The sequence below is a fragment of the Labrus mixtus genome, chromosome 6 (genome assembly GCF_963584025.1).
Source record: "Labrus mixtus chromosome 6, fLabMix1.1, whole genome shotgun sequence".
Taxonomy (NCBI): Eukaryota; Metazoa; Chordata; class Actinopteri; order Labriformes; family Labridae; genus Labrus; species Labrus mixtus.
The window spans coordinates 30752156-30777382 of record NC_083617.1 but is presented as its reverse complement, the minus strand read 5'-3'; the positions used below and the strand labels follow the sequence as shown (position 1 = coordinate 30777382).

At 37.5% G+C, this 25227-nt stretch overlaps 1 protein-coding gene across 5 annotated transcripts; it reads right to left on the bottom strand.

Moving 5' to 3' along the window:
• Positions 1 to 949: 949 nt before the first annotated feature.
• On the bottom strand, positions 950 to 25064 carry si:dkey-192p21.6 (uncharacterized protein LOC565246 homolog). Of its 5 annotated transcripts, none has more exons than XM_061040934.1 (18): positions 24939 to 25064; positions 24496 to 24590; positions 23461 to 23582; positions 22415 to 22533; positions 21133 to 21202; positions 20979 to 21030; positions 18136 to 18218; positions 15282 to 15358; positions 13667 to 13697; positions 13378 to 13538; positions 10951 to 11063; positions 10572 to 10693; positions 9868 to 9991; positions 9674 to 9760; positions 8540 to 8617; positions 5157 to 5227; positions 3956 to 4068; positions 950 to 2597 (listed from the first exon to the last, which is right to left on the bottom strand). In XM_061040934.1, the coding sequence occupies exons 1-18, from the start codon at positions 25018 to 25020 to the stop codon at positions 2416 to 2418; spliced, it is 1782 nt and encodes a 593-aa protein (XP_060896917.1). In that variant the 5' UTR covers positions 25021 to 25064; the 3' UTR covers positions 950 to 2415. The 5 variants fall into 5 exon arrangements, with proteins under 5 accessions (XP_060896917.1, XP_060896918.1, XP_060896919.1 ...); XM_061040935.1 differs by having other exon boundaries at positions 20979 to 21027; XM_061040936.1 differs by lacking the exons at positions 21133 to 21202; positions 24939 to 25064 and having other exon boundaries at positions 20979 to 21068.
• Positions 25065 to 25227: the final 163 nt, after the last annotated feature.

The following is a 25227-nucleotide window of genomic DNA, read 5'->3' as shown; positions in this document are numbered from 1 at the left end:
CTTAAGCTTTAGGCACTGGTTGAAATCAAATATAGTAGGCTAATTGGAATTACCAGTTATCACAGCATAGCGATTAATATAGTAATAGTGATGTATATATATTATTTAATAATTATTAAAGATGTTTTTCACCTGTAACTTCACCATGACATCATATTCCAGTTTATTTTTGGCTTCAAGGCTTCAGTCAGTGGCCCAGCAACAAACTCTGCTTAGACTTGACATATTGGCAAAATTAACCATTTCACTTAATTTTGCTGGACCTAAACCCCATGGATATTACAATTTCACCCAAAGATTTGAAGTTAATTATCATGTTTACTTGCTCATACTTTGCTAATGCTAACAAAGGAGACGAGCTAAACTGTAAGATCAGCTGTATTTAAGCTGTGTGACCTTTTCCTCACATGTCTTAAGAGTGTTTCCAAGACCGCATTACACTGAGAGGTCTCTCTGTGACTGGATGGTGTGGAGTGATGCATTGCTTCAGCCTCAGGGCAGGACACCAGTCAATCCAACAGCAATAGTTCCAATCAATGCCTCTGCATGGAGTAAAAACACAGGAGCTCACTGGGATGCAGAGGAAACAGACATGTTAACTGTGAGGATGTTATCATTTTTAATTATTGCACATGGTTTCTTGTTTTCTAGGTTTGTCTCATTAGTATCCAAATGGCTTATACAAAAATACGTCTCTCATTTCCTAACCTTAAGAAAGTTGAGTTATTAAAATTTGAGAATCAACCATGGAATATAAAGAGAAGAAAAAAACTAAAACTAAATGAAATTAGCAGGAACTTGTGGACCCTAACAGTATACTAACTTGTGTAATTCTTGAATTGTGCTGGTATAACAACATGCTGAAAATAAATGATGAAAAGCTGAATAATATCCAGTTACACTTAGATCAATGTTTTGCAGTTTCAGGCACAAAAAACACTCTTGTAACTTTTGTATTCAACAATTAGGTTTTATTTCAACCCCTCTGTTTAAAAAAGAAAGACTTTGCATCAAAATGTAGCAGTCATGAAAATCAGAAAATGTTGACTTTCCCAAAGATACAATGTTTGAATAAAGATGGAACATGGTAAGAAATGCGTTACTCAAATGTTCACCTACACACTATATTTATATAGGTGGACAAACAGAACAAAGATCATTGAATCGTATAAGAGACCAAGAATTCTGCATTAGCAAATATATAACTCTATGTATAATGAGAAATGCGAAATCTCTCACAATGTCAACTAAACTAAATGGTTATACTTCAAATCAAAGCATACACTACAGATACTTAAGACCATTGTGGTGAGTACGTATTGATTTTTTTTCATATACAAAAGATGCCGCTATGACTTTCCATTGCTGGCACAGTAGTTGGGAAAAGCAATTATGGACTTGAGTCCTGTTCAAAAAGACAAGATGTACCTATGGGATTCAAACAATAACCTCTGTTCATAAGGCAATTACTAAAATCACTACAATATACACACAATGTTATTACAGCTTCTGAGGATGGTGTAATCTGATTTGAGTCTGGAAGAAGAGCATGGTGCAGTTTCATTTCATTAACTCGATGATTCTTTCATGACACCACCTGACCTTATGCTGAGGGCACACTTAGAACTGTTATTTATGTATTCTACAGAAGCATCCATAAATAACTTCACCACATTGTCAACCAAATGGAAAAAGTCAAACCTATGGTGTAAAAATAAACCCTTATTTCAGAAGGTAAGTAGCTTTGTGGGATAAATCTGTTAAAAACAATCAGAGGTCTTGGTGGGCACTGATGAATTGAATATTTTTAATTTCCCTGATTTCCAATACATTAAGTGCAAGAGGTTTCAGTCCCCGTGATGACACTCTCACTGTGAGCTGTTCATCTTGACCCCTATAAAAGTACTGTCGCGAGGGCAGCAGATGGTACTGGCACACAAACACACACAGAAAAGGAGTGGCCATGGCAACAGACTCATAATGACTGGCCTTGTGTGTAGTGGAATCACTCAACCTAATTTGTTAAGTACCACCTTGCTATATTTGATTTAATAAGTCCGTTCAGCACACAAAAAAAGTGGTATCAAATAAAAGCTGAACACTCTGACAATGGGTCAGATATGTTGTTTAGAAACCAAGTGATGTTTAAATTGCTTTCATAGATGAAGGCTTTCCTACTTTTTTAAATGAAAAATAAAGTCTCTTAAAGTAGTTCCTCTGTTCTGCTCGTACCTCAGATGGATTGGATATTAGAATCAGTAGAATTCAGTCAAATTAAAGTGTTTAGGTGTGACTTCATGGATAAATTAACTAAACTTATTTGAAACTCCCAGAGATGTATTCTTTATGCTTTTAAACAATCACATCTTTTTACACTTGAAAAATTTGAATTAAAAATGAACTGTTGATCTTGGTTTATATTTTGAGAAAGAAATTCTTCTTGTACAGCAGGTAAGCAATGAGTACCCACAGTGCAGTTCCCCACAGGCTTTGAAGGAGCCATTCCCAATGGCTTTCCTGGAAGCGCATCTCCCAACTGAAGGGGAAGTAAAAACCAAGGAGAGAGTGGCCAACATACACAAAGATAGAGTTCATACCTTGGATGGAGAGAAGAACATAAAAAACAAGTTGTTAATGAACAGGATATTATATAATAATATTAACCTCTGTTAATACAAATCAAAGGTCTTGTTATCACTGCAGGTGAATAGACAGTAAGCTATGGCAGCAGGCAAGTTCTCCCTGAAGTACATCAGCTGTTTACTATCAAATCTTATCAAGGGCACTGTTCATGTCTGTAACTTTGAGATTTGTTTTAGAAAACACTTGTCCTTGTAATGTACATACACACTATTCATAGGAAGTCCTAAAGCTGTTTTCACTTATGCACTCCGGAAAATATCTAGATCATTTCAGGAGGACTGCTCCGGAGATTCTCCTGACCTGGCTGTTCACATATTCTCCTTACAGCGGGGGACTATCACTGTCAGACAGGAGGGGGGGGGGGGGTCTCCTGAGGTAAAAAACAACGCGGAAGTAGCAGATGAAGCAACAGAGTCCACTATACAGGGCTATAATGGGAGTATTCGCCTTTATATCAATGCTACTTGTAGTCCAACGGAATGACATCATTAACCGGAGACATCAAACATCCTGACATCAAAACTGGAGAACAACAACATACTGGCAAATAGAAAACATTATGCAGCTGTTTAAGATGGTAGTGGTCGCGTGTATACACTCTATGCACCCTGCAGCAGTCACAGTATATAAACCTCACTTCCCCCTCCTATTGGCTCAAGGTAAATTCTCCGGAGAATATCCTGCAGTGTTCTAACATCAGCTCACTCTCACTTCCAGTTTTAAATCCCTACTACTAACACTGTTAAAAGTCACATATCGAACACTTACATGTGTTCCTAGCTTGTCTAAAACCCCCCAATTATGATAAAAGTCCATTTTGCCTTCTCCACTGTTCAGAAAATGTGTGCTTAAACAGGCTGTTTGAGATTTGCCCTTTGTGACATCACAAAGGGCAGTAACCCCTGCCTCAAGTGGGTGACAGTCGTACAGCTAGGTGTTTGTCCTTAAGAGTTAACATGGTGAGCTTGTTATTAAACAGTTGCCTTACAGTACTCAATAATATTAGAAGCGTGATAGGCCTCATCTCTAACCACATGAAAATTACAGTCAAAACCCCCCACCACAAAAACGGACTAATGTGCAGTGATGTTGCTTAATAAGGACTTAAAATGAGGGAGCACTATATGAAAGTTTACCACTAGAACTAGCCATAAGGCCATTGGGTGATTGAGATGAACACCCCACATAAGTGTGCTCATAATGCACAATACTATGCATTGGTGTGAAATCCTGTGTCAATCCTGTTTGAAAGTATTATTCTTTTATATGAAACTGGTACACAACATTGAGTTCTCTTATTTGTGAATCATACCTGGGAATATGAATGGCTGTCCGCTCCACCAATTCTTCATATCAGTTACAAAGTATATGCCTGCCAGCAATAGGAAGGAGAAGCAGCCCATACACATCACATAAGACAACGACCTGGAGAGAACATTAGCAACACTTTACATCAACAACAACAACAACAACAACAACAACAACAACAACATTTGAACCTGGTTCATTCTGGAAACATTAAAATGTTAATGGTGTGAATTAGGGGAGTCTATCTATACTCTATTATAGGTAAATCACCCCAAGGAATCCTGAAACAAACCAGCAAAGGGTGGGCCAGTTTGTGAGATTGGGCTAAAGCATTAGTAGAGGATCCTTGGCACATGCACGATGCAGCTGTGCCAACAAGCCATGTCCTTGTCTGCTCCTAAGTGCAAGAATGTTTGATGTAATATCATCTAATGTAAAATGGCTGCCTCCAGCAGCCTCCCTACACTGGCCTTTTTAAATTTTTATCTCAGCTGAAGTGGGGCCAAAAAGGACTCTGGCTGAGAGGTAATTACTTCTAGACATCCAGGCAGGGATCATGCGCAAGAGCTCAATAACCTGTGCTTGATGAACAGCCTATAAAAGCCATGCAGGTAATGGCGAGGGATGAGCACAGTGTTAGTGGGGACCCCAGGGGATTATCATAAAAAATTAGCTTACACATCACAGACGGAATGGTATTCTTCGTGATACAACATTAAAATTAATAGCATCACATTAGTAGGAGTAGTACAATACCAGGTTGTAAAGTCGTCTATGTCTAAGCAAGTAATGGCGCTGTATTGTAATGCAAAATGATTACACACGTAGACTAGATGCTGTGCCTTGTTTTTACAAAAGGGCAAAGATAGTTTGGGAGCAGTTAGACTACCCTGTCATTAAATAGATGGTTTTTGCTAGAGCCGGATCCCACTTCATCATACAGAGCTGGTAAAATGTGCAGTGAGTGCCTTGTAGAGAGGATAAAACATCCTTTATCTTGCTGGCTGTAAGGAAAAGCGATCATGCAGGATGTATAACTGCTCCACCTCACACTCCTGACAGCCTGGGTGATTATTTACAGTTGTAGCTGTCGTAAGAGGAAAGTAAGCACGTGTTTTAGCATCCTTGATTTGTGCCTGTTGGAAAATCCATCCTTTCTTTTGTGAGGAAAAGTGGCTGGATTAAGAGGGTCAGGAAGCACTTACCAAAGGTTTTTATTGACAGGTATAAATCCTCCATCTCGTGTGCACTTAGAAAGGATGGCTGCAGAGATTCCCTAAGGGTGGGAATGAAACAGATTTCAAATCAATGGAGGATGATAACGCAAGCTGTATTAGGCTGCTAAAACATGAAGCAACTGAATCAAGTGAGTCCAGCAGATTAAACAATTATCTGAAAGTCAAATGAACAAGGTCCATGACGTTACAGAATATCATACTGCAAAATGCCAATTTGATTATCCACACTGATGAATAATCTCTAGAGGAGGGCCAACTGAAGAATAACAGTCGTTTGAGGCTATGTTGACTCCACAGACTAATTAACCTTTACAAGATAACTGTATACTGTGAACTCCACATCAATAAAAGCTAATATTTACTCTTCTGTTGACCTTTACATATCATGTAGATACACTTTTGTTCCAAATAGAAACCCAAGTCTGTGGATCTCAAACCAAAAATGGATATCCATCATGTGTATAGATGACAGAATCAATTGTGTTGAAATAGCCTTGCTCAGGCTGGATTGAGTCTCCAGGCTATCCAAGCGGCAGGATGTGGGATGGGGCTGGTATGTGGGACAATCGCTCAATTTCAATCTCTCACTTCTGGAGTCTGATCGTTGGACTTTAATTAACAGGGGCTGTTGTTTATTAAGAGTGAATGCATAGCCTCCCCTGAATATCAATGTACTAAAACCGTACTACAGTTCACTTCACTGTAGAAACACTTTCTGCTTCTTTGTGAGCCTCCCTTGAATAATAACAATTCTCTGGTTGGGCGAGTGCAGAAATGAGCTCCCTCCTCCACTGAGGAGACCTGCTAATGTTAAGAGCACATGTCTGAAACAAGAGGCATTTCAGCTCTGCTTCCTGCCTCCCCCCCAGAAATTCTTATGAAAGAGTCAATGAGGCCAATCTGTAAAATGATTTCTTTCTTTCTCAGTTGGTGAAAACACTTCACACTTGCATTCAAAAGGGACTTCAAATAGACCAAGCTACTGACATCAAAAAGAAATCAGAAGAAATATACATTAACATGGGTAAGTGATGTCGTAGTCTTACTCTTGACATGGTCTGTATCTTTCCATGAATGATTTAAAAAGGCCTGTTCACCCTGGCAACCAATTCATCATGAGAACATATGTGTTACTATTATTTTCTTTATCAGTTAACGTTTTAAAGTTAAGTAATCCCATAGCTAAAAACTGCATGATCTTGAATATAACAACCCAAACATCATTATATTTTATATTATCCCAAAAATCTATGTAACATTAACTTGCTGGACCAAGAGATTCAGTGGAAAACATAACAGCCTAATGTTTTGTTTTTCATCCTTTCATCTTTATCACTCCACCTCTGGGGAGAAGCCAAATGGATGTAATTTATTTCACACCCCTCCGGTCATTCCCTCCACAATGATAGTCAATAAGATTCAACAACAAGAGACAGAATGGGGAGATTTGTCATTTAGGAATTTAGGTTAATGACATTTAATTCTCACAACAGAATTTCAATTGATTCTTACAGACTGGATTTTTCTTGATTCACAGAAAAAACAAAAGACCCATCCCCTATACTTCTTGACTTCCTATATCCAGTCTTGGAACAATTTTGGACTTTTATTTCCACAATATTAAGTTATTTTAATACATTATAAAATATATTTAATAAGTACCTTTTTTTTATCACAACAAGTTTGAACAATGGCAACAGCAGTGTTGGAGTGTTAGTCAAACAATGGTTCTAATATTCTTAAGAAACCGGAGAAAAGTTGTAATACTCAGATTTTTCATCTATCATCAGCATTAAGTCAACATAATTTATCCAAAACTTTGGTTTGTCATCAAATACTTGCTAAACTTATGAAAAAAAAAATCTATGGCCAATGAAGGGTTAAAAAAATGTTTGTTTTTTTCTTCATAAAAAAGTTACATTTTTGCAGATACCAGTCTGAATTAAGCTTATATATCAAATTGTGTGGATAGTACAGTAATATACAACAACTATGCAACATTAAGTAATGGGTTCTGTTCCTGTTTTTCTTTGGCTAGGTTTACTCTGCTTCACTTAGATTTCAAAGGCTGAATGATGCTGCCAGCTCTTCCAGCTCCATCATCACTCCAGGTCACAGGACTGCCAGTTAAGGATGTCTGCCTCCACAACATGATTGCTCATACTGACCCTATTTTGCAGAGGAGTTCATCTCTAGAGTATCTTATGTACGTAAATGAAACTGTGGCCAAGCACGGTTCAGCAAAACTGGGCCTTTCGATGTGAATATCTCTCAATCTCGTAAAAGCAGATTAACAGCCTCCACAGGTTCAGAAATGCAAAACAGCCCATCTCGCATATCACTGAGCTTCTCCCTGTGGGACACATTCCCCCTTTAAATGAAATAGAGGCCATCCTGCCTCTCTTCTTGTTTTGAGACCACCCAGAAAGAAATCAGACCCCAAACCAATAGGACCTCAAATTACCTTGGTGTAGATTTATGAAAAGCTTTCTTTAATTCTGGATTTGAATAGACTTTAATCTATTTAAAAACACGTATCCAATAAACCCAATTCTATTGATGGAATATCAGTTATATCAGTTATATTACTGTATCCGTGCTGTCATCTGATTGGTCTGTAAATGTTTGAAACTTTTCGTGCATGTAGGCTACATGAACCAATCATACTCTTCATCAGATGTTCCTTATGCAGACGTCTAAACTCCTCTAATCAAAAACCACATGTGAAGCCCACAGACAACGAGAGATAGAATGTATCCCCCTGAGAAGTTAGAATTCCCATTTCTGCCCGGAAACCCAGCCACACATCGATGTGGTGTTATTGTATTGAGATCACACATTTCCTCTGCAATGTCCTGCTAATGAATAGCTTCAGTAGCTATCAGGGGCTGGACAACACTCTGCAAAGTTCACCTGCAAGGCAAAGTCAAATATTATAAGGTGCACTATGTAGTTTTGGTAGAGGAATTTAAAAGTTAGAGAAGTGTACAGATTCTGTGGTATATGTTCATAACCCTATACACAAACTGTCATCAGAGGAACATGTGGTCCCTGGAACCCGCAACAGTGAAACTGTAACTCTCCTGGTAGCTTTTACCCATTTTTTCTTTGAGTAGAGTTTGTGTATTTAGTTCAGAAAATATAACATAGAATTGTTTCACTTCTCCAACTTTCAAATTTCACTAACAAATCTCCATAGTGCACCGTTAAGGACATAAAAGTGCTCAGCTCTGTGTGAGTTATAGTGGCAGAAAGAGGTTTTAAGTGATTTATTGTCTCGATATCAATTGGCTTTTATACCAATTTAGTTCATTATCTGTGTTGTAAAACCTCCACATGACATAACGTACCAGGATGGCAGCCCACACAATGAAACGCGAGAGAATGTGGACGTTCCTTCCCTTGTAGAAAATGAAAATTTTTCCAGCCTATAGAGGGGAAAGTAAATATAAGCACAGTCACCACGACTCATCATCACACATTTAATGAGAAATACCATGTAAACACCATGTATTTGCCCTTGGGTAACCAAATAGGCCTGGGATGTGGGTGTCAACGTTGTGTCCATGACTTGGCGGACACATTTCCCCTTTTCTATTGAGGCAGATGTGGAGCGTAAGTCATCTGCACCATGTGATTAATTTGGTGATGATGAATATGTTTCAGCTGACGACTTTAGCACGGTGAACATATAGAAGAGGGCAGCAGGCACCTGGCGTCTCATCTAAGGCTTGTTGACTGATGGGGTCGCTGCAAAACGCCCGCTGGGAATTGAGCAATGTGGCTGTTTTTGCAGGGCAGCTTCCCACAACACAAATGGTTATAAGAGATACTGTTGCATTTTTTGTCATTAAAAATGGACAGCTGCACATTTGAAATTTGGCTAACAGTCTTTCACACGACCTTCATTTAAGTGCAGAGTATACTGTTGCCCTGCTGTCTAATACTATCTTATCAACATAGATAAATGAGGAACTTTATCGATCAAGTAAAATAAATCTGAAACATATCTTTTTCATTACAAATATGAATGTTTAATGGATAGATAGATAGCCTTATCTATTTAACCCATGTCAGCACATGCATGTTATTGTTTTCTGTCTATAAAGACTTACAAAATAATAATTAGTTAATTATTAATTTGTAAGTCTTTATAGGGCAGGTTTTGCTTCATCCTGATAATAAAAAGCCTCTGTTTTCAGTTAATCTGGGGGCCAATGTTGTGGGAACATGAGGTGCTCACTTAACCCATTCACACATTTCTTCTTTACTCCTCCTGAGATTAAAATGAAATTCCACTGTAAATTTAATCCAATAGTCCTACTGCTTTCTTGAAATACCTCACTGATCAAAATTTTTCAGAAAACAATTCTAATAATTCATTAAATAAACGTTCAAACAAGCTGAACTAAATTTGAAAACGAAACAAAAAAATGTTTGTACCTCTTTTTAATCAAACAACAGGAAGAAATTATCCATCTTACTTGCATCCCCAGGAATCCAATGACGATTGAGTTGATTGTACCCAAAACCCCCTCTGGGTCAAAGGGCTGTGTGGTGAGATACATTTCCTGGACAAGCCAACATGAAATGCAAGGTTTTTTAAGGTTAATTACACAAGTAGGCTTTTATGATAAAGCAATAAAATAATGAATTCTGAGTTAAAAGATTGTCTTACTTTGCATGTGGGGTATCGGTACATATTATCACCAAACATCCATCTATCAATGTAACCTGCTGCACCTCCAGTGCAGTTTGGGTAAAGACCTTTATCACCAATTCCACCAGCTCCCAAATATCCTCTGGTAACAAGCAACAATGGTATAATTAGAATTAAAAGATTAAGATAGTTGAAAAGGTAGCAACAAAAGAATTGATGAAAAACAGAGCTTAACAAGATGTCCTCTTGTTTCTAAGATTTGTAGGTGATCTGGGTTTACAACACATTCTCACATTGCACTAAAATGAAAATTGAATAGATGTTGAAAAAAATACCCGATTGTTAGGAAAACAGTAGGACTTGAACTAACAGTGTAAGTGTTACACTAGGCAGGGTCAAAGCATAGGAAAAAAAAAAAGATTTAAAAAAAAGCATCACGAAGCAGAAGACACAGAGCGAGGAAGATGGATCCTCTGCCTCCCTCCTCTTATTGCTCATGACAGACTGAGATTGGGTAATTATGCCCTCTGAAGCTTCCACCACATGCTCATAAATCATGGCAGTTCATAACATCAGAAACACAAGGTGCACACCTCTGCTATAGTCCTGTAGCCTCAACTGGAGATTATCTCAGCATGGAACAATTGACAGCATGTCTCTACATTGGGTTGGTGAGTAGATCAGACTCACTGCTGTGACAGTAGGAGCCTTGTTGGACTTACGTTGGGCAGTCGGGCACAGGCATGAGGAAAGTGATGCATAGCCACAGAGTCTCCAGCAAGATGATAATCAGCCACTGTTGCCAATAAAGGATCACATCCTGAACAGGGTTGCCCAAATGGTTCTACATCAAACAGAACACAAATGTTATCATAAATGATCCTAAGGTGAAAAACTGCAATAACGTTTGAATCTTTTAACTCAAGTATTGTATATGGACAGTTATCACATCAAGCAGAATAACACTGAATCACCAAAATCGACCAAGGAGTTAACATGGCAAACTAGCAAATGTATGAATGTGTGTCAGGCTGTACTTCTTTAAATTATTTTTACTGGTGTATAATGACCAGCTAAATTGAAATTGACAGAGCAGCTCACCGCTGTCGGAGGGATTTCTTTCTGGCCCCAGAAAGTCTGCAGGAGAGACAGAACAAAGTAAGTAAAGCCCAGACGCTGCAGCACTCCAGGGACTCTCAGCCAGGACAAGGAAACTGGAACACAGTCAACAACAAACAACATGAACCACATGACTTAAAACCCAATCAGGAATTTCATCTATCACTATTATTGGTATAAATCAGCTTTTATCTGAACTAATTGTCTTACATTCACTATATTTAGCCTTTTCCACATTTATCTACCAATGATTTTGTGACTTTGTTAAGAAATGTGCAATACAATTAAAGGTATTTTATTATTTCATAAAACTTACAACTCGAGTATAAGCATAGACTTGCTGTTATGTCACTACTCCTTATGCCTTAAAGAAATCTAAACTATGAATTGATTCTCCATTATTCCATGACTGTTGCTGAAGGAGGTAACAGTCATTGGGAAATCATTTCAGCCTTCAGGATATGGACATGTCAGGAAAGTGGGAAGCTAATCAAAGCAAAGATTCCCAGTTATCTCTTGGTCTCAACAAGGAAAGGATTGGCTTGTGGTTGAGAGATTGATGGTAATCTACACATTAGTTAATTGAAAACCTCTTTGCTGAACAAAGTGGCGAAAAAACAGTGTTACCCCAATCATTGATTCAGACAAATCGAATAAGTGGCGGAAATGAAGGGAAGGGAGGAACAGTAAAGCTCTTATTTATGACACATTTGGTAAAACTGTAGGTTACATTAAGATCAAGATAATAAACTGTATACTTCTAATATTTACTTAGATAAACAATCACTGTTGAGGTGAACGTTTGAAGCTGAACTGTAGGAATGTGTAAACATTTTTTGGTTCAACTGATAATCAATAGTTTTTGATCCCTTTGACATTCAGTAACATTTCAGGGTGTAAAAGCCCTGCTGTCTGCTTACCATATCTCTGCACTTTCAGCAAAAACAATATGGTTCCATGGGCAGTGAGCAGAGACGAATAAAACAATGAGAAAGTACTGCAAATACTGTAGCCGAGTCAAAAACTTTAAAAAAAGAGAGAGTTTTCTTAATTGGACATAATCTAGTTGCCAAATTTGACTTTCTGATCTCATCTTGAATTATCTTTTGTAGTAAGTTGTTAACATGAATAAGACTAAAGAAACAAACAAATAGTGGAAGCTTTTAACTGTTAAGTGTAAAAGATCAAATCAAATACACAAATTTGACATCTAGGTATTGCAGCTAGCAGTAAAAAGTATATAGTGATGTCAGAGGTTAAAACCCTTTCTTTCCTGTCGGACACTGAAACCATCAAACACATTCACTTGATATGACTCTATTTTCTAATTTGATTTAGTTATTGGACTGAAATTCTGAGGACGTCCTTGGAGACAGAGGGCAAAGCTGCAGTTAATGGTAAAGTCACTGTGATGTTATGATCAGCTTCAGCAGCAGCCTCTAGAGCAGCTGCATGAGACTGAAGGGTGAAACACTATCTGTTTGCAATCGTCCATTATGTCCTTGTTGTTTTTGCCCAATCTGCCTCTGTTAAATGTCCCCTGGTGCTGGATTTTCAGTCTGCACACACAATAACAATATTTTTGTTAACCCAGTTATGCAGACATCTACCCAGGAAAGTCCATTAGCAGTGGGGGTGGCTAATGTGAGAAAGGCACCCCTTCCATCCCTAGGTGGACAATAAAATGGTGTGTTTTCAGCATGCCTCTCCTCCTTTAACCCTAATATCCCTGCAGATCAGAAATTAAGAATTGAACATATATAACACAGAAGTATCTGTCTCCTGAGTTTTAGTGATGTATAGGCTATGTTTAGCAGCTCCTACAGGAGCTGAGGATTACTCCTGGTTTGTATGAATCAGTTATCATTTATTAGTTTGCTGAGTTTTTTTTCAAGTATTTAATAACTTATTTTGTCTATGAAACATTAATGCTGAAAAAACCTCTTGCTTTTTAAACAGTATAAACGCATTTATTGTTTTTTTAAGCCAAAAGTCAAAAATCAAGCTATTCAGATCTCAGTGAAGAGAATTAAAGGTAAATTATCACATCGAAAGAGGTAAATCCCAATCACTGTAATTCATCTATAAAATGACACTCAAACTATTCTCTGAAAACATTTCTTTGGAGGTATTTATTGTTATTTATGTTTATGCAACATAATAAACTCTTCCTGTTGTTGTTGAGTCTAAATTCTGATTCTGGTCCATTAATATTAGAAAACCCTTTATCTGTCTCCATTAGAGATAATTATAAATTGTACCATACAGTACATGTAATAGGTGGACATATTATTGGACAAACCAGAGTCTGTTTTTCACTTATATCCAGCAGTACAGTACATAAAAAGGCAAAACCACACACAATGTTTTTGTTTCATTGACAATCCACTGCTTCATTTTTTAACTTACGTGGTCCATCTCTTGGAGAGTAGTTAAGGAAGCAGAAGCCGAGCATCACGAGGACGCCTGTTCTCCAGGTGATTTTGCGCAGCTGCTGCAGCCGGCTCACTCCTCTCCTCTGCATAGATCTGAAAGCCAACACCACTGAAGTTCCAATGATAAACACAAACCTGGAAAAAGACGGCATTAAGCTATTAAAACACATATTTATACAAAATTGTGATTACTTGTGTGATAAATAAAAATATCATAAAAATTGAATGAAAATGTTTGACAGTGCTCTTGTACCATTACCTACCATGGCATAACAAGATCTGCGACAGTTAGACCTGCAAAACATCCAGAGATATACAGTTAGAACAGTTAACACAGAGATACTGGAACTTTATGTCACTTCTCAGTTTTCACAGTTCTTGCTATTTTCTAATGTCCTGAATCAAATATACAAGTAGAACTAAAAACAATTATTTGTCCTTAAAGTGAAGCCTGTGCCTTTACCTTTCCATTTGTAAATGTGTGATTAATGAATATCTGCACTCATGTGATAATAGTTTCTCTGCAGCAAAGACAAGATGAATCAAACATTTCAGGAAATCAATACTTCCTTTTGGATGTGTCAACAACACTGTCATAAACATATGAATTCAGAACACCCATTTACTGTTACACTGATTTAATAAAAGTTGCAGTGACATGTTTGGATGAAAAACGTTCTGTTACTGAAAGAAATAGGAGGCATTATTTGCTACAGGGAGGAGTTATGCCGACTGTTCCTAATTAACTTCCTATGAGGGTTGTGACTGAAGAATATCTAACTTCTTTCAAAGATCATTTTGTTTTCTTTCTCCATTGTAATTTTATATTCAGTGGATTATAAAATTTAAAAGTGGGAGACAGAAACTTACTAAATGTATTGAAAAGTTACTCCTTGAAAAAATGATGTCAGATTTTTTCTAATTTGCATTTTTTTGCTAATTTCATTTAATTTACCCAGTTTGTAACTTCAATAAAAAAAATCCTTGTCTTATAAAAATGAATACAATAGAAAGTGTTTTTTAATGTATTTAAGACTGCATTCAACAAAATTAGCAGATGAGGAAATGCTGCAAATGATGAGGAGAAATGTTACCTGTGAATAACTTCCAGCATTTACACAATAACTTTATATTTGGCTTTATGTTAAAGGGGACATATTATGAAAAATCCACTTGTACAGTGTTCTTGAACATATATTTGGATAACCTGAGAGTCTATTGACCCACAAAATGTGAACTAAATCCATCCAGTCCTTTGTTTGTGGTCTGTATAAGTCGAACAACACAGAGAAAAATGCTCCGTTTCAAATGTGCTCTCCTTGTGATGTCACAGTGGGATTCTGGTAAAAAAATAAAATCCCCTCCCCTCCCCTGGTATCTCCACCCATGGACTCCACCCTCAGTCTAGAACAAAACTTTTGCGCAGGTCCGCCATTTTTATTCTCACTACAGAGGAGTGATGTCTACCGGGAGGGGGGGGGGGGGGGGGTCATTGCATTTAAAGAGACACACACGCCAAAATGGAGCGTTCTGAGAGAGCTGGTTTATACAGGGTCACAAACCTCTTCTGGTGCTTGATTCATGTTATATTTTGACCAAAGCACAGCACAGCTGTTTCATTTAGACCACAGGGGACTGTTTGAAAAGGTGGAAAAGGGGGATAATATGTTCTCTTTAAAGATGGCAATACGATTTTTTTTTTTTACATGGCAACGACTTCCATGAAACATTCTGAACTGTATGAGCTGTTAAAAGTTATTGAATTTAATTGAATTTGCTTCAATGACACTCAAAGAGATGCAAGGAGGAGATTCAAATAGAATGAAAAAGCTGTGGTATAAGTTGTATTTCTTTGGCATGCCTTGTACTTTACTTTACCATTCCACGGTGCATGTTGAAAGAACCAGTAGCCTCCTCCACCGTAGTTCACGAAAACCATGACTGTCAAGGCAAACCTACAAAGACAGAACAACAATAAGGAACTAAACAAATGGATCCTAGCCAATGTCCTGGGACCCCATCAGTTTGAGCTGTTTTCATTGTAAAACTCCCAACAGAATAATCCAACACACCTGTGCTTACCAGAATAACTTTGTTTGAACTATCCAGTGTGTTGTCATGATTTAGTGATAATGTCCAATTCTAATTTTAACAACCTCAGAGCAGTAAAAGCCTGACGCTCCCCTGGTTAGTTCCCTGGTTGGAAATCAATACACTAACAACAAAATAATTGAAATGAGTCATGATTGCATTTGCCTTTCAAGCAGTTGAGTAAATAATTAATATATTTGGAAAAATGTTGAACAAACACATTTAAATCAAACTATCATAAGAAAATATTAAATACAGAATAAGATTTTATATCTAAGTGTTTTATTACCACAACTAATACATTCAGTACAATATAAACTTATGTGTTAAAGGTAAAGATGCTAAAAGAGAAGCTGTCATGCTGTCACACTCCAAATGCAAGGTAATGCAATCTTAGCTTTATGAATCACTCAGGAAATGAACACTTGTCCTCTGAATCTCCTCGAGCAGTGCTGACTACAGACTTTGCATCTAATATATGATACACTTTATGCTTTAGCCCTGGCCAAGACTGCACCACGTGTGATGGAGTGCCTCACCGAATCAGACACTGGAGGAAAAAAGGTGTTTGCCGTGCATGTCAGAAAATGGATATGTACAATTACATGATGTACAGTAAATGCTAGCATGGTTGAGCTACTTCTGAGGTTGGATTTAATCCTTTTAACATACCACATACTTGTGTTGTTTATGTTTTGATTCATGTTTCTGAATCATGTGTTGTTTAGTCAAACAATACAATTTATATAAGTGTTCTTAGGAGACATAACAAGATAAGGACAAGATATAGGAACTAGATTGTCTGATAAGGTGCACTGTATCATCTGCCTCCTCTTGTTTTTCGGCCAAGATTCAATTAAAGGGTGCACCCAAGCCATTACTCCTCTTTTAGCCCCAACCTGCTGATACAAGATTTTAATCAGACACTATCATCTCAAAGGGCTTTTTAAGAAGCGTAAATCCTGCTGCGCATGCCCATGTACCCCCCCCCCCTCTTTCTCTCTCTCTCTTTCTCATGCGCACACACACACACACACACACACACACACACACACACACACACACACACACACACACACACACACACACACACACACACACACACACACACACACACACACTAACAATTACCCATCCAGGCAATCATCTTAATTTTGAAGAAGATCCATTAGTCGCCATAGTGACAAAGCCATAAATTACAAGCCAGATGAGACCTGAATATCCTTGCAGTATTGGGGCTTATTGGGACCCTTTGTTGTCCCATCATTTTAAAAGAAAACATCCTTGGTGTTTGAATGATAATGTAAGCACCATTCTAGACAAACCACATTGAGAAATAAAAGAAAATATGTTTTAGTACTATCAGATAGTTAGCTTTGTATATCACTGCAAAGCATTAAGCCAGCAGAGTGTCCGACCTTGATAAAGTAAAACTTCAGTGGACATTGTTAGGTTTTTTTGTGGCAAATTTCAGAGCTACATAAAACAAACCAGAGGAAAATATTGAGTTTAGTGAAAATAAGGCACAGAATGAGTTAGACATGAGGTGTGAAACGCAATCCGATCCATTGTTTTGCTGTAAAAGTTGTTCACTCTGTTGTATGGCACTACTATTTACTGACGATGCGATTTTCAGCTGTTAGGAAACAGGCGACAGGCTTTTAGCAGTGTGGCGCAAGATTAAAATCCAAATCCTTTTAGAAAAATGAAGGTGCAACAGTAGCTGACTGTTCTCTGTATATCATGTCAGTGGAGCCTGAGCAATGATCAGAAAAACCTTTCAGCCCAGAGGAAAAGCATTTTGCCTTCAGAAATGTTCCAGCATTTATGGCAGATGACTGATGTGTCTGGTCTGGGTAGAAAGTTGTTACTTATCAGGAGTAAGGATCATAAGTCACAGGACTGGGAAGGCACAGGCAGCATTGATCATGAATGCTGAGTCAATGATTGATTAAGTGTGTTGTAAGGTATCAGAATTTCCAGCATAACCATTTATGACATCAATATATAATATCTTCAACCCAAGAGTGACATTTTTGCTTAAAATATTGACCAGGATTGCAGCAGGACTTGCCACTAAAGGAATATGTATTTTTTTTTTTAAAACATATTGGTTTCAGATTACTCTCCATCCAAAAGGAAGCCACAGTAGAAGATGCCAATTGTCTCCTGGATGCTGCCTTTGTGATTCTGGATTGCATCTCGCTGGCAGGAGATCTATGGCCGTGTGGATGTGTGCTGATATGTTGACGGTATTATTACATCAATTATTTGGCAAGGGGCAGGTCAAAGCCACACCAGCATCCTGTTTTCAGAGAGGCGTGCTTTGTGTCTACCCCTAGGCCACAATTAAGGGAAGCAGGGAGCCCAGATTCAATCACACACATCATTCCTGTCTCACAGAAACGCACTGTTCCAAACCCACAATGCACTGATATCAGAAATCATGCCCAAAGCTATACGGCCTGATAACAAAAGCTTGAGAGAGCCCGTGGCCAGACTATGACCCCTGTAATTATTTATTATGCCGGGGCTGTAGATCTTAATCATGCCTTAGACTGCTCTTAAAAGAATTAGCATGTGAAGGAGCCACATGTGGTGATAGACTGATAAAATGGATGATTGTTGATGGTCTACATACCCTCGAAAAGTGTCCAGAGAGCACAGACGTGTTGGTTTAGTTTTAGTCGTATTGTGCTCATCTTCAAATGATTGTCCTCCATCCTGTACACACAATGAAGAGACAGACAAAGTAATGTTAGAACTGTGGCCTTAAGGTTTACTGAACATTTGGAGTATGAGAAGTAACAGCGTTTGTTTAATCACTAAGATCATGGCGCCAAGCAAAACATAGAACATTAGCAATTGGCTTCATAAACTCTTTCCATTTCATTCCCTACTCTTTTTCACTCCACTGCTATTACATTATTTTCAAAATCTCTTTTAAATCATCAAGATTGGGATTATATGTCAGGCCTCTTAGCTTTTATGTCCTTATATGTTTTAGTTGGTGTTTTTCTCAGCAACCATTTTTGCAGAGTTCTAGACAAACAGTTCCCCTTCAGTCACTATTTTCAAGATCACCTTTTGTGAAAGATAATTTTTTGTTCTCTTCTATAGTGTTTGAACTATAATCCATACTTACTGTTCCCTGATGTGGGTTTAAAGAACTTCTCTCAACAAATGTTGTCCACTTTGAACATCATACATCAGTGAATAGAAACATCTATAGCTACCTCTAAAATGTGACACTAAACAAAATATTAAACATATGTTGACAGAAATAAGGGCATTCCTTTAATATTTCAGCTAAACATTTCTAAAGAGACATTGGCATGATTTAATTTCATAAGTTGCCAGATGTAACGTGAAAAGTGATATCTGTGTTGCAAGATTCCATAAGATAAGGTTGCTGGGATGGAGACAGGTCTTGAACAAAGAAAACTCTTTCTGAAAAATGGTATATTGTCTCAAACTATTCAGCGGCTTGTGAAGTTAATTATTGACTTTGGTGTCTATGGAGGGGGATGATTGTTCTAAACATGTGCACACATTTGTTTACAGGACCTGGGGAGGTGTCAAAACTAATGGCACAGTTGTGTCCTTTTACCTGTGGGCATAAGCACACGTCACAGATCTGTGAAACCAAATGTAACATTAACTTATTTTTGGCCCAAACCATAATCTCTTCTTTTGCATAGCAAAACAGTGTCGCTTCACCAAACATTTCTTATTAGTTAACATCTGGTGAGGTTTGGGCACCGAGAGTATATGATTATGTTTAGAGACCATGTCAAGTAAATGATCTATTAGCCCCAGAATACTGACTCAATCATCTGAATAGACCTAAAACTCAGTTTCCTTCAGCAAAAAACAACAACAAACTTACATTTGCCCTTACTCTAACATTAAACCTGCAGGAGACGTCATTCCTATTGTTACTGTGAAAAAGACTGTGAAAAAAATACATTTGGTAGTTTTTGATTGTATCGATTGAAGAAGATGCACTAAGATAGTTGCTTCTAAATGTAGAAGAATGGCTGAAACCAAAACTTCCCTATGGTTTTTTCTAATGACTTTTACCTTATCAGAAAAAATTATACCAGGAAAAATGTGGTTTTGCTATCCAGAGAAATAGGACTCAGGCCCTTTGTGAAATGTTTTTAGGGTCATCTTTCTCAACTTTCTCTGGCTGGTTTTACCACTGCCCAAGATGATTGTAATTGGAAATTGGTTTATAATATTGTTTCTTTCTTCCTATTACAGTTTATACAGTTAATATAAATACTTACATAGCAAATTGGTAACGATAATATCACTTTAATAATTTATGCTAATCGGCTGTGAGCCCCCTTGTGTTGCAATATATAAAGATGATAATGTCTTTTAAACGTGTATACTATTTGTTGTATTCTTTGTACTTTAGAATATCCAAAAACAGAACAAATAGACAAAATGACAACGTTTCATATACTTATAGCAACCACTAAAAATGACATGTAATGGAAACATTTGATGACTTTCCTGTTATTGTTATGTAAGTTTAAAAATGTACAAAACTTAAAAACTAAATTGTTCCATGGTTCAAAATTCCTCAAAATGATGTTGGTCAACTTGTGCTGTATGGTGACGCCTTCAACCCCCCTGCCTCCCTCCTCCTTTGTGAAGGCAGCCAAGATGACCCTGGCCTGTTGCCCTCCCAGTTGGATTAGCCTGACTCACTGGTCTCCATACAGCACTTTAAAGAGCCAGATCAGGAAGACACCAGCACTAATATGTTATGATGGATCTGCATGCCATCCAGACAGCATATGGGAAACAGAGACATCTTGCTAGAATAGTGAGAGAGGCCATTCATGCTCACCATAAATACACAGCAGCTCTTGCCAACAAGGAAGATGATTGGATAGATACAATGCTCTATTGCTTCTATGTAAGTCTGCTGTACAATTGGCTCTGCTAACATTTGTATCAATCATCCCATTAGTGTCTCCGAGGGCTTGATGACTGGAGGCTCAGAACAATTTTGGTTTGCATTGTAGAGTGCATTGATGACCAATGAAAATAATGAAATGAAGTGATTGTATCGAGGCTGATTTTGGTCTCACAAAATTAAAAAACATAAAACCATTCATGTACTTTAGTGGATTAATAAATCCGCAGGGAATAAATTAAACTAGTTCATAAACCTGTTGTACTACTCTTCTAACAGGATTTTTACAACACAAAGGCCCCATGTATAGGTGCTGAAAATGTTTCCAACCTTTTTCCTTAAACATACTGTACATTATTGATGAACATTTTGCATATTGAGATCTTTATAGTCCCAACGAAACGAAGACCAGTGTAGTCATTTAAGAGAAATCAATTAGACTTTCAATGATTGATCTGAATCTAATAATCAAAATTATGCATTTTTGTCTTGTTATTAAATTTATGAAGACACTTAACTGAAGAATGAATGAGAAGAAGCATTTTACTCACATTATCCATTTGGCAGCAAATGGTCTTAATACATTTGGTTGTACAATGTCTGCTGGAAATGGGATGGCAAGTTTTATCAGCCTGGTTCTGCTGGGAAATCAGTGCATTTAAGTTTTTCCATTGTGGATGATGCAACAAAACAAAAAAAGAGTACCTGTAGATGTAGGGTGCTCCAATGAATAAGAGAGCAATTAGAGCCAGTAAGAGAGCTGCCACCAGGATAGCTTGAAAAGAATAGGATACGTTAACAAATATAAAATGTGTTAATGTCAGCCAATGTCAATTTATTTCTGTTGAAAAGTCTGGTGATTTATACAGCACATCTCTATCATCATAGGATTTAACTCTTTAACTTTAAGGCCAAACTGTCTGCTATACTCGCCTCTGTGGCTTTCTGTCAGTCAATCGGTGTCAAAGGAGATTCCTCAAGTGACAAACAAGAACCTGATGGAAAGCTTTTGCTCAATCCAACAACTCGTCAGCTCTGGGTAATCTAACCATGCAGACATTTGAAAAGGAAATGTAAGGCAACACTGGAACAAGGATGAGGAAACAAATAGAGAGAGAAAAAGCTGGACTTCCAGAGGGCATCACACAAGTGGGTGGAGTAAAACCATAGACTAAATAATAGTGGACGAACGATTAAATAAATTCAGATTAGTAAAAAAACTGTCAGTATTGTGGATTTCTTTGTGAGAATTATGCCCTTGCTTGTTGTTTGTGGTAAAAAGAAAAAAGAGTAATGACTGAAGAGGAGATTTGATAGCAGCTACACAGAAACATGTCCTTGAAAAACACTGCATTCAAAAAGTTACCTCATGAAGCCCCGCCGCTGATCAATCTGAGACACTAAAGGTAACTTTAAAATCCCTAACAAGGCAACTCTAACCTGCCTTAAACTGCTGACCAGGCCATTACTTAAGCTGAGCAGGTCCCATGGGGAGTCTGTATAATCACCGATCTGTGAAGCTAATGGAAGCTCATCATACTGTGTTGGGTGTAGTCACACTGACTGTATCTGCTTGGATAATGGCTACTTGGCCTTAAAAGTCTGATGTACGATATAATCTGCAATATTGTTAAGTAGAGTGTACATTATGTAGAGTGACGCTTTCAAAATCCCATTACGCCCTAATCCTTCCACACTCCCTAATGTATTACCCACAAACCTCCATGCATGGAGCCTGGCCTTCAGAACAGTCAGAAAACCTTTCTTTTAACCCTTTTCAACAAAGCATGCCTTATCTGGTCAATACACATCACGTCACAAGAGATAAGATATCAGAGCTAAGATATCCTGTTTAAAATGATCTCTTCTTTACCACTCCAAGAAGTATAGAGATTATTAAAAACTTTACCTGAGACAGGCTAAATTCTCTGTCACTTTGGTAAACTATTCAAAAATGTTTCTTGAATATCATCATCCTGGGTCTTACGTAGGTATGCGTTGTGTGGTACTTTATCCACAGTATGGATGCAGCTTGCATTACCGGTAGCCTCTGACAATTTGATCCAAACAGTGTAATGACCATCTTCTCCATACGTCCGACTCCATCTGCATCCAAAATATTGAAATATTCAGACACTGGTCTTGGTCTATAAAAGTACAAGGTATTATTTTTTTATTGGAGAACTTTTGAAATAACACTTCCTTTAAATCATACATTAACTTCACCTTTGTATCTATTGCTGCAGGTTTGACAGCAGAAAGAGTCTCTGTCTCTCAGATGATTTTTATCTATGAAGCTCAGGAGCACCATCTAGTGTCTAGAAACTCAAAGTGTCCTGTCCACTCGTCTCCCACTCGTGGCCCCAAACCATGCATTACACGTTTATATTGATCCACTGTTGGGATGATATACTAGCTATCACTTGGAGTCTTTTTTCAAAAGGAAAAGCAAATCAATGGGAGTTCAGTTTGGTTAGAGACCTCAGCATTGATTTAGGACACACAAGGCCAGTCCTCTGAGAGGTCAAAGAAGAGCACCAAAGGCTTGTGATCTTCCAACTCACTCTCTTGCATCATGTTTAGAGGTGACCACCAAAAGAAGAACTATCATTTGGGAGTCACCTCCTTCTTGCCAGTTCTAATTGTTTATGAATATTACAAATTAAACATCCTTGCTGAGGCTTCTTAAAGACACGTGGCTTTGAAGCTTTGATGAGCTCTTTTCATCAATAATGGAATGTCAAGTCTTATTAACCCCCCAAAGGCTCTGGATCAATACATGTTGAGTTGGTTTAAGGGGGGCATAAGGTCCGAAAAGCAGGTCAGGATTACCCCTGTGAATAATGTTACAGACTGCTGACACTATCACGACGACACCACGCTATATTATGTCTAGAAAAAAATAGCAATAACATACCAAAGGCTGGGTTAATATGAGTAGAGGAAATAAAGAAATATATTTGCCTCTGTGGGTTGTAGGTAAAATGTATGTTATTGATTCATATTAAAATGTAGGTCTCTTAAATGTGTTACCTGCAAAGAGTTGCATTCCTGTTCTGTGATTCCACTTGCATAGTCAGGGTAAATTTTGTGCTGATGACTGTCGATTCATTGTTGTTGTTGGGTTTCACAGTGACCATGTGTTGATACACACACTAAGGAGAAAAAAACAGGTGAAAGGCTCAATTAATGTAATTTACACTCAAAAGTTTTGGGTGTAAAATAATGATTCTGTTTCTTAAGCCATTGTGTAGAGCCCTCAAGGGCCCCTTAAGACATCACAGCAAAACACATCCAATGAGGTCATGCTGATAACAAGTATAAAGGTTGTAGGATTCAAAGGTCTTTGTCAACTACGCAAGTAGTAAAATGAAATGTTCTCCGCTCCTAAAGTTGGGCAAAAAGACATAATAAAGAAAGAGCATTACAAACAAAACAATTTATGCAAAAGGAACATGCACACGTCAAAGGTGCAAAATATGTGTGCTGGTAAAGACAACTTATGAAAAAAAATCACACTTATTTTACTGTCTTCAGACACCTTTTGATTTATTTGTGAAAAATCAAGATTTTCCCTTCTCCAATCTCTGAATATCCTCCAGTTGAAATACAAAAATGAAACAAAAAAAGGCCATCATAGATCTGAAAGCTTATGTGCACAATTAGATATTCATTTTTGATCTCTAAACAATACTATCAGCATTATGAAAAGCACATTTGATCAGCCTTAAGTTTTCTAATTACTTTTCTGCTACACCTTCAGGATGTTTTGAATTGACACTCATTTTGCATGTTGAGGGCCATAAATTTAAATGTGTGTTTATAAAAGTCTTGAGACAAAATGTGAGCATTTTAAAAAAAGAGATTTGTTTCATTAAAGAACATTCATAACATTTATTTTCTTGCTCAAAAACCTTTTTTTTTTACGAGTAAAGCATGTTGCCAAATAACTGTGCTGACTGAATCACATCTTTCTTAGCAGAGAAACTAGATAATCAGATGAATGGACTGAAAAGTGTTTATATACTGTATATATATTATTATTATTATTATTATTATTTGTTTTACCTTGTAGCAATAATCTGTGGTGTAGAAGACCTGCACTTCTTCAGTCAGCTGGTTTTGAAATGTCAATAAAGCCTGGTCCATCTTCAGAGTCGGCCCTGCATTAAATCAAAATGACACTGATTTACAGCTGATACACAAATCTTTTTGTGCCTCATAAATACAAGAAAGCAGAATGGTATGTAATTACCAAGATCATAACATTGACTCAATACTATTGACTTATTTCTCAGAATACATATACGTCTATGTGATATAATTAGATTTTAAATTTCATCATGGGGATCACACATTGATTTGGAACAACAATCTTGAAAAAGAAAATATTGAAATGACTAGTCGCAGAATCCTGTGTCTAATCGTCTCATCGGGAATACTTCTGTCGGTTTTAGATGAAACACCTAAATGATGTATATAAAACACTAATAACTCCATAGACTACTCGCCTGATTTTAAATGTCCTCCTAGGCTGCTAGTAACAAGAATAAATAAAATCAGACTTGCTATTAGCAGTCCCCTGGGCTCCATGGTGCTATTTGAATATAGACACTTCACGGCTCATCTTTATAACTCTGAAGACTATATAAAAAACGGTCAAAGGGCAGCATACTTGCACAATTGGTGGAATAAGTGACTTCAATACATCACAGACCAAGACCAGTTTGTGAAGATGATGGTTGTGATGATGACAAATAAAATAGACACTTTGGTGCATTGATGTAGATTATAAAGGGA

What these genes read in the sequence shown, in the direction of transcription:
- si:dkey-192p21.6 (XM_061040934.1), bottom strand. Translation starts at nt 25,020, where the DNA reads ATGGAGCCCAGGGGACTGCTAATAGCAAGTCTGATTTTATTTATTCTT. An exon ending in TTTGCTGCCAAATGGATAAT is followed by an intron (nt 18,219 to 20,978) that starts GTGAGTAAAATG and finishes TTGTGTGTACAG; the next exon opens with GATGGAGGACAATCATTTGA. An exon ending in ACCGATACCCCACATGCAAA is followed by an intron (nt 9,761 to 9,867) that starts GTAAGACAATCT and finishes TGGCTTGTCCAG; the next exon opens with GAAATGTATCTCACCACACA.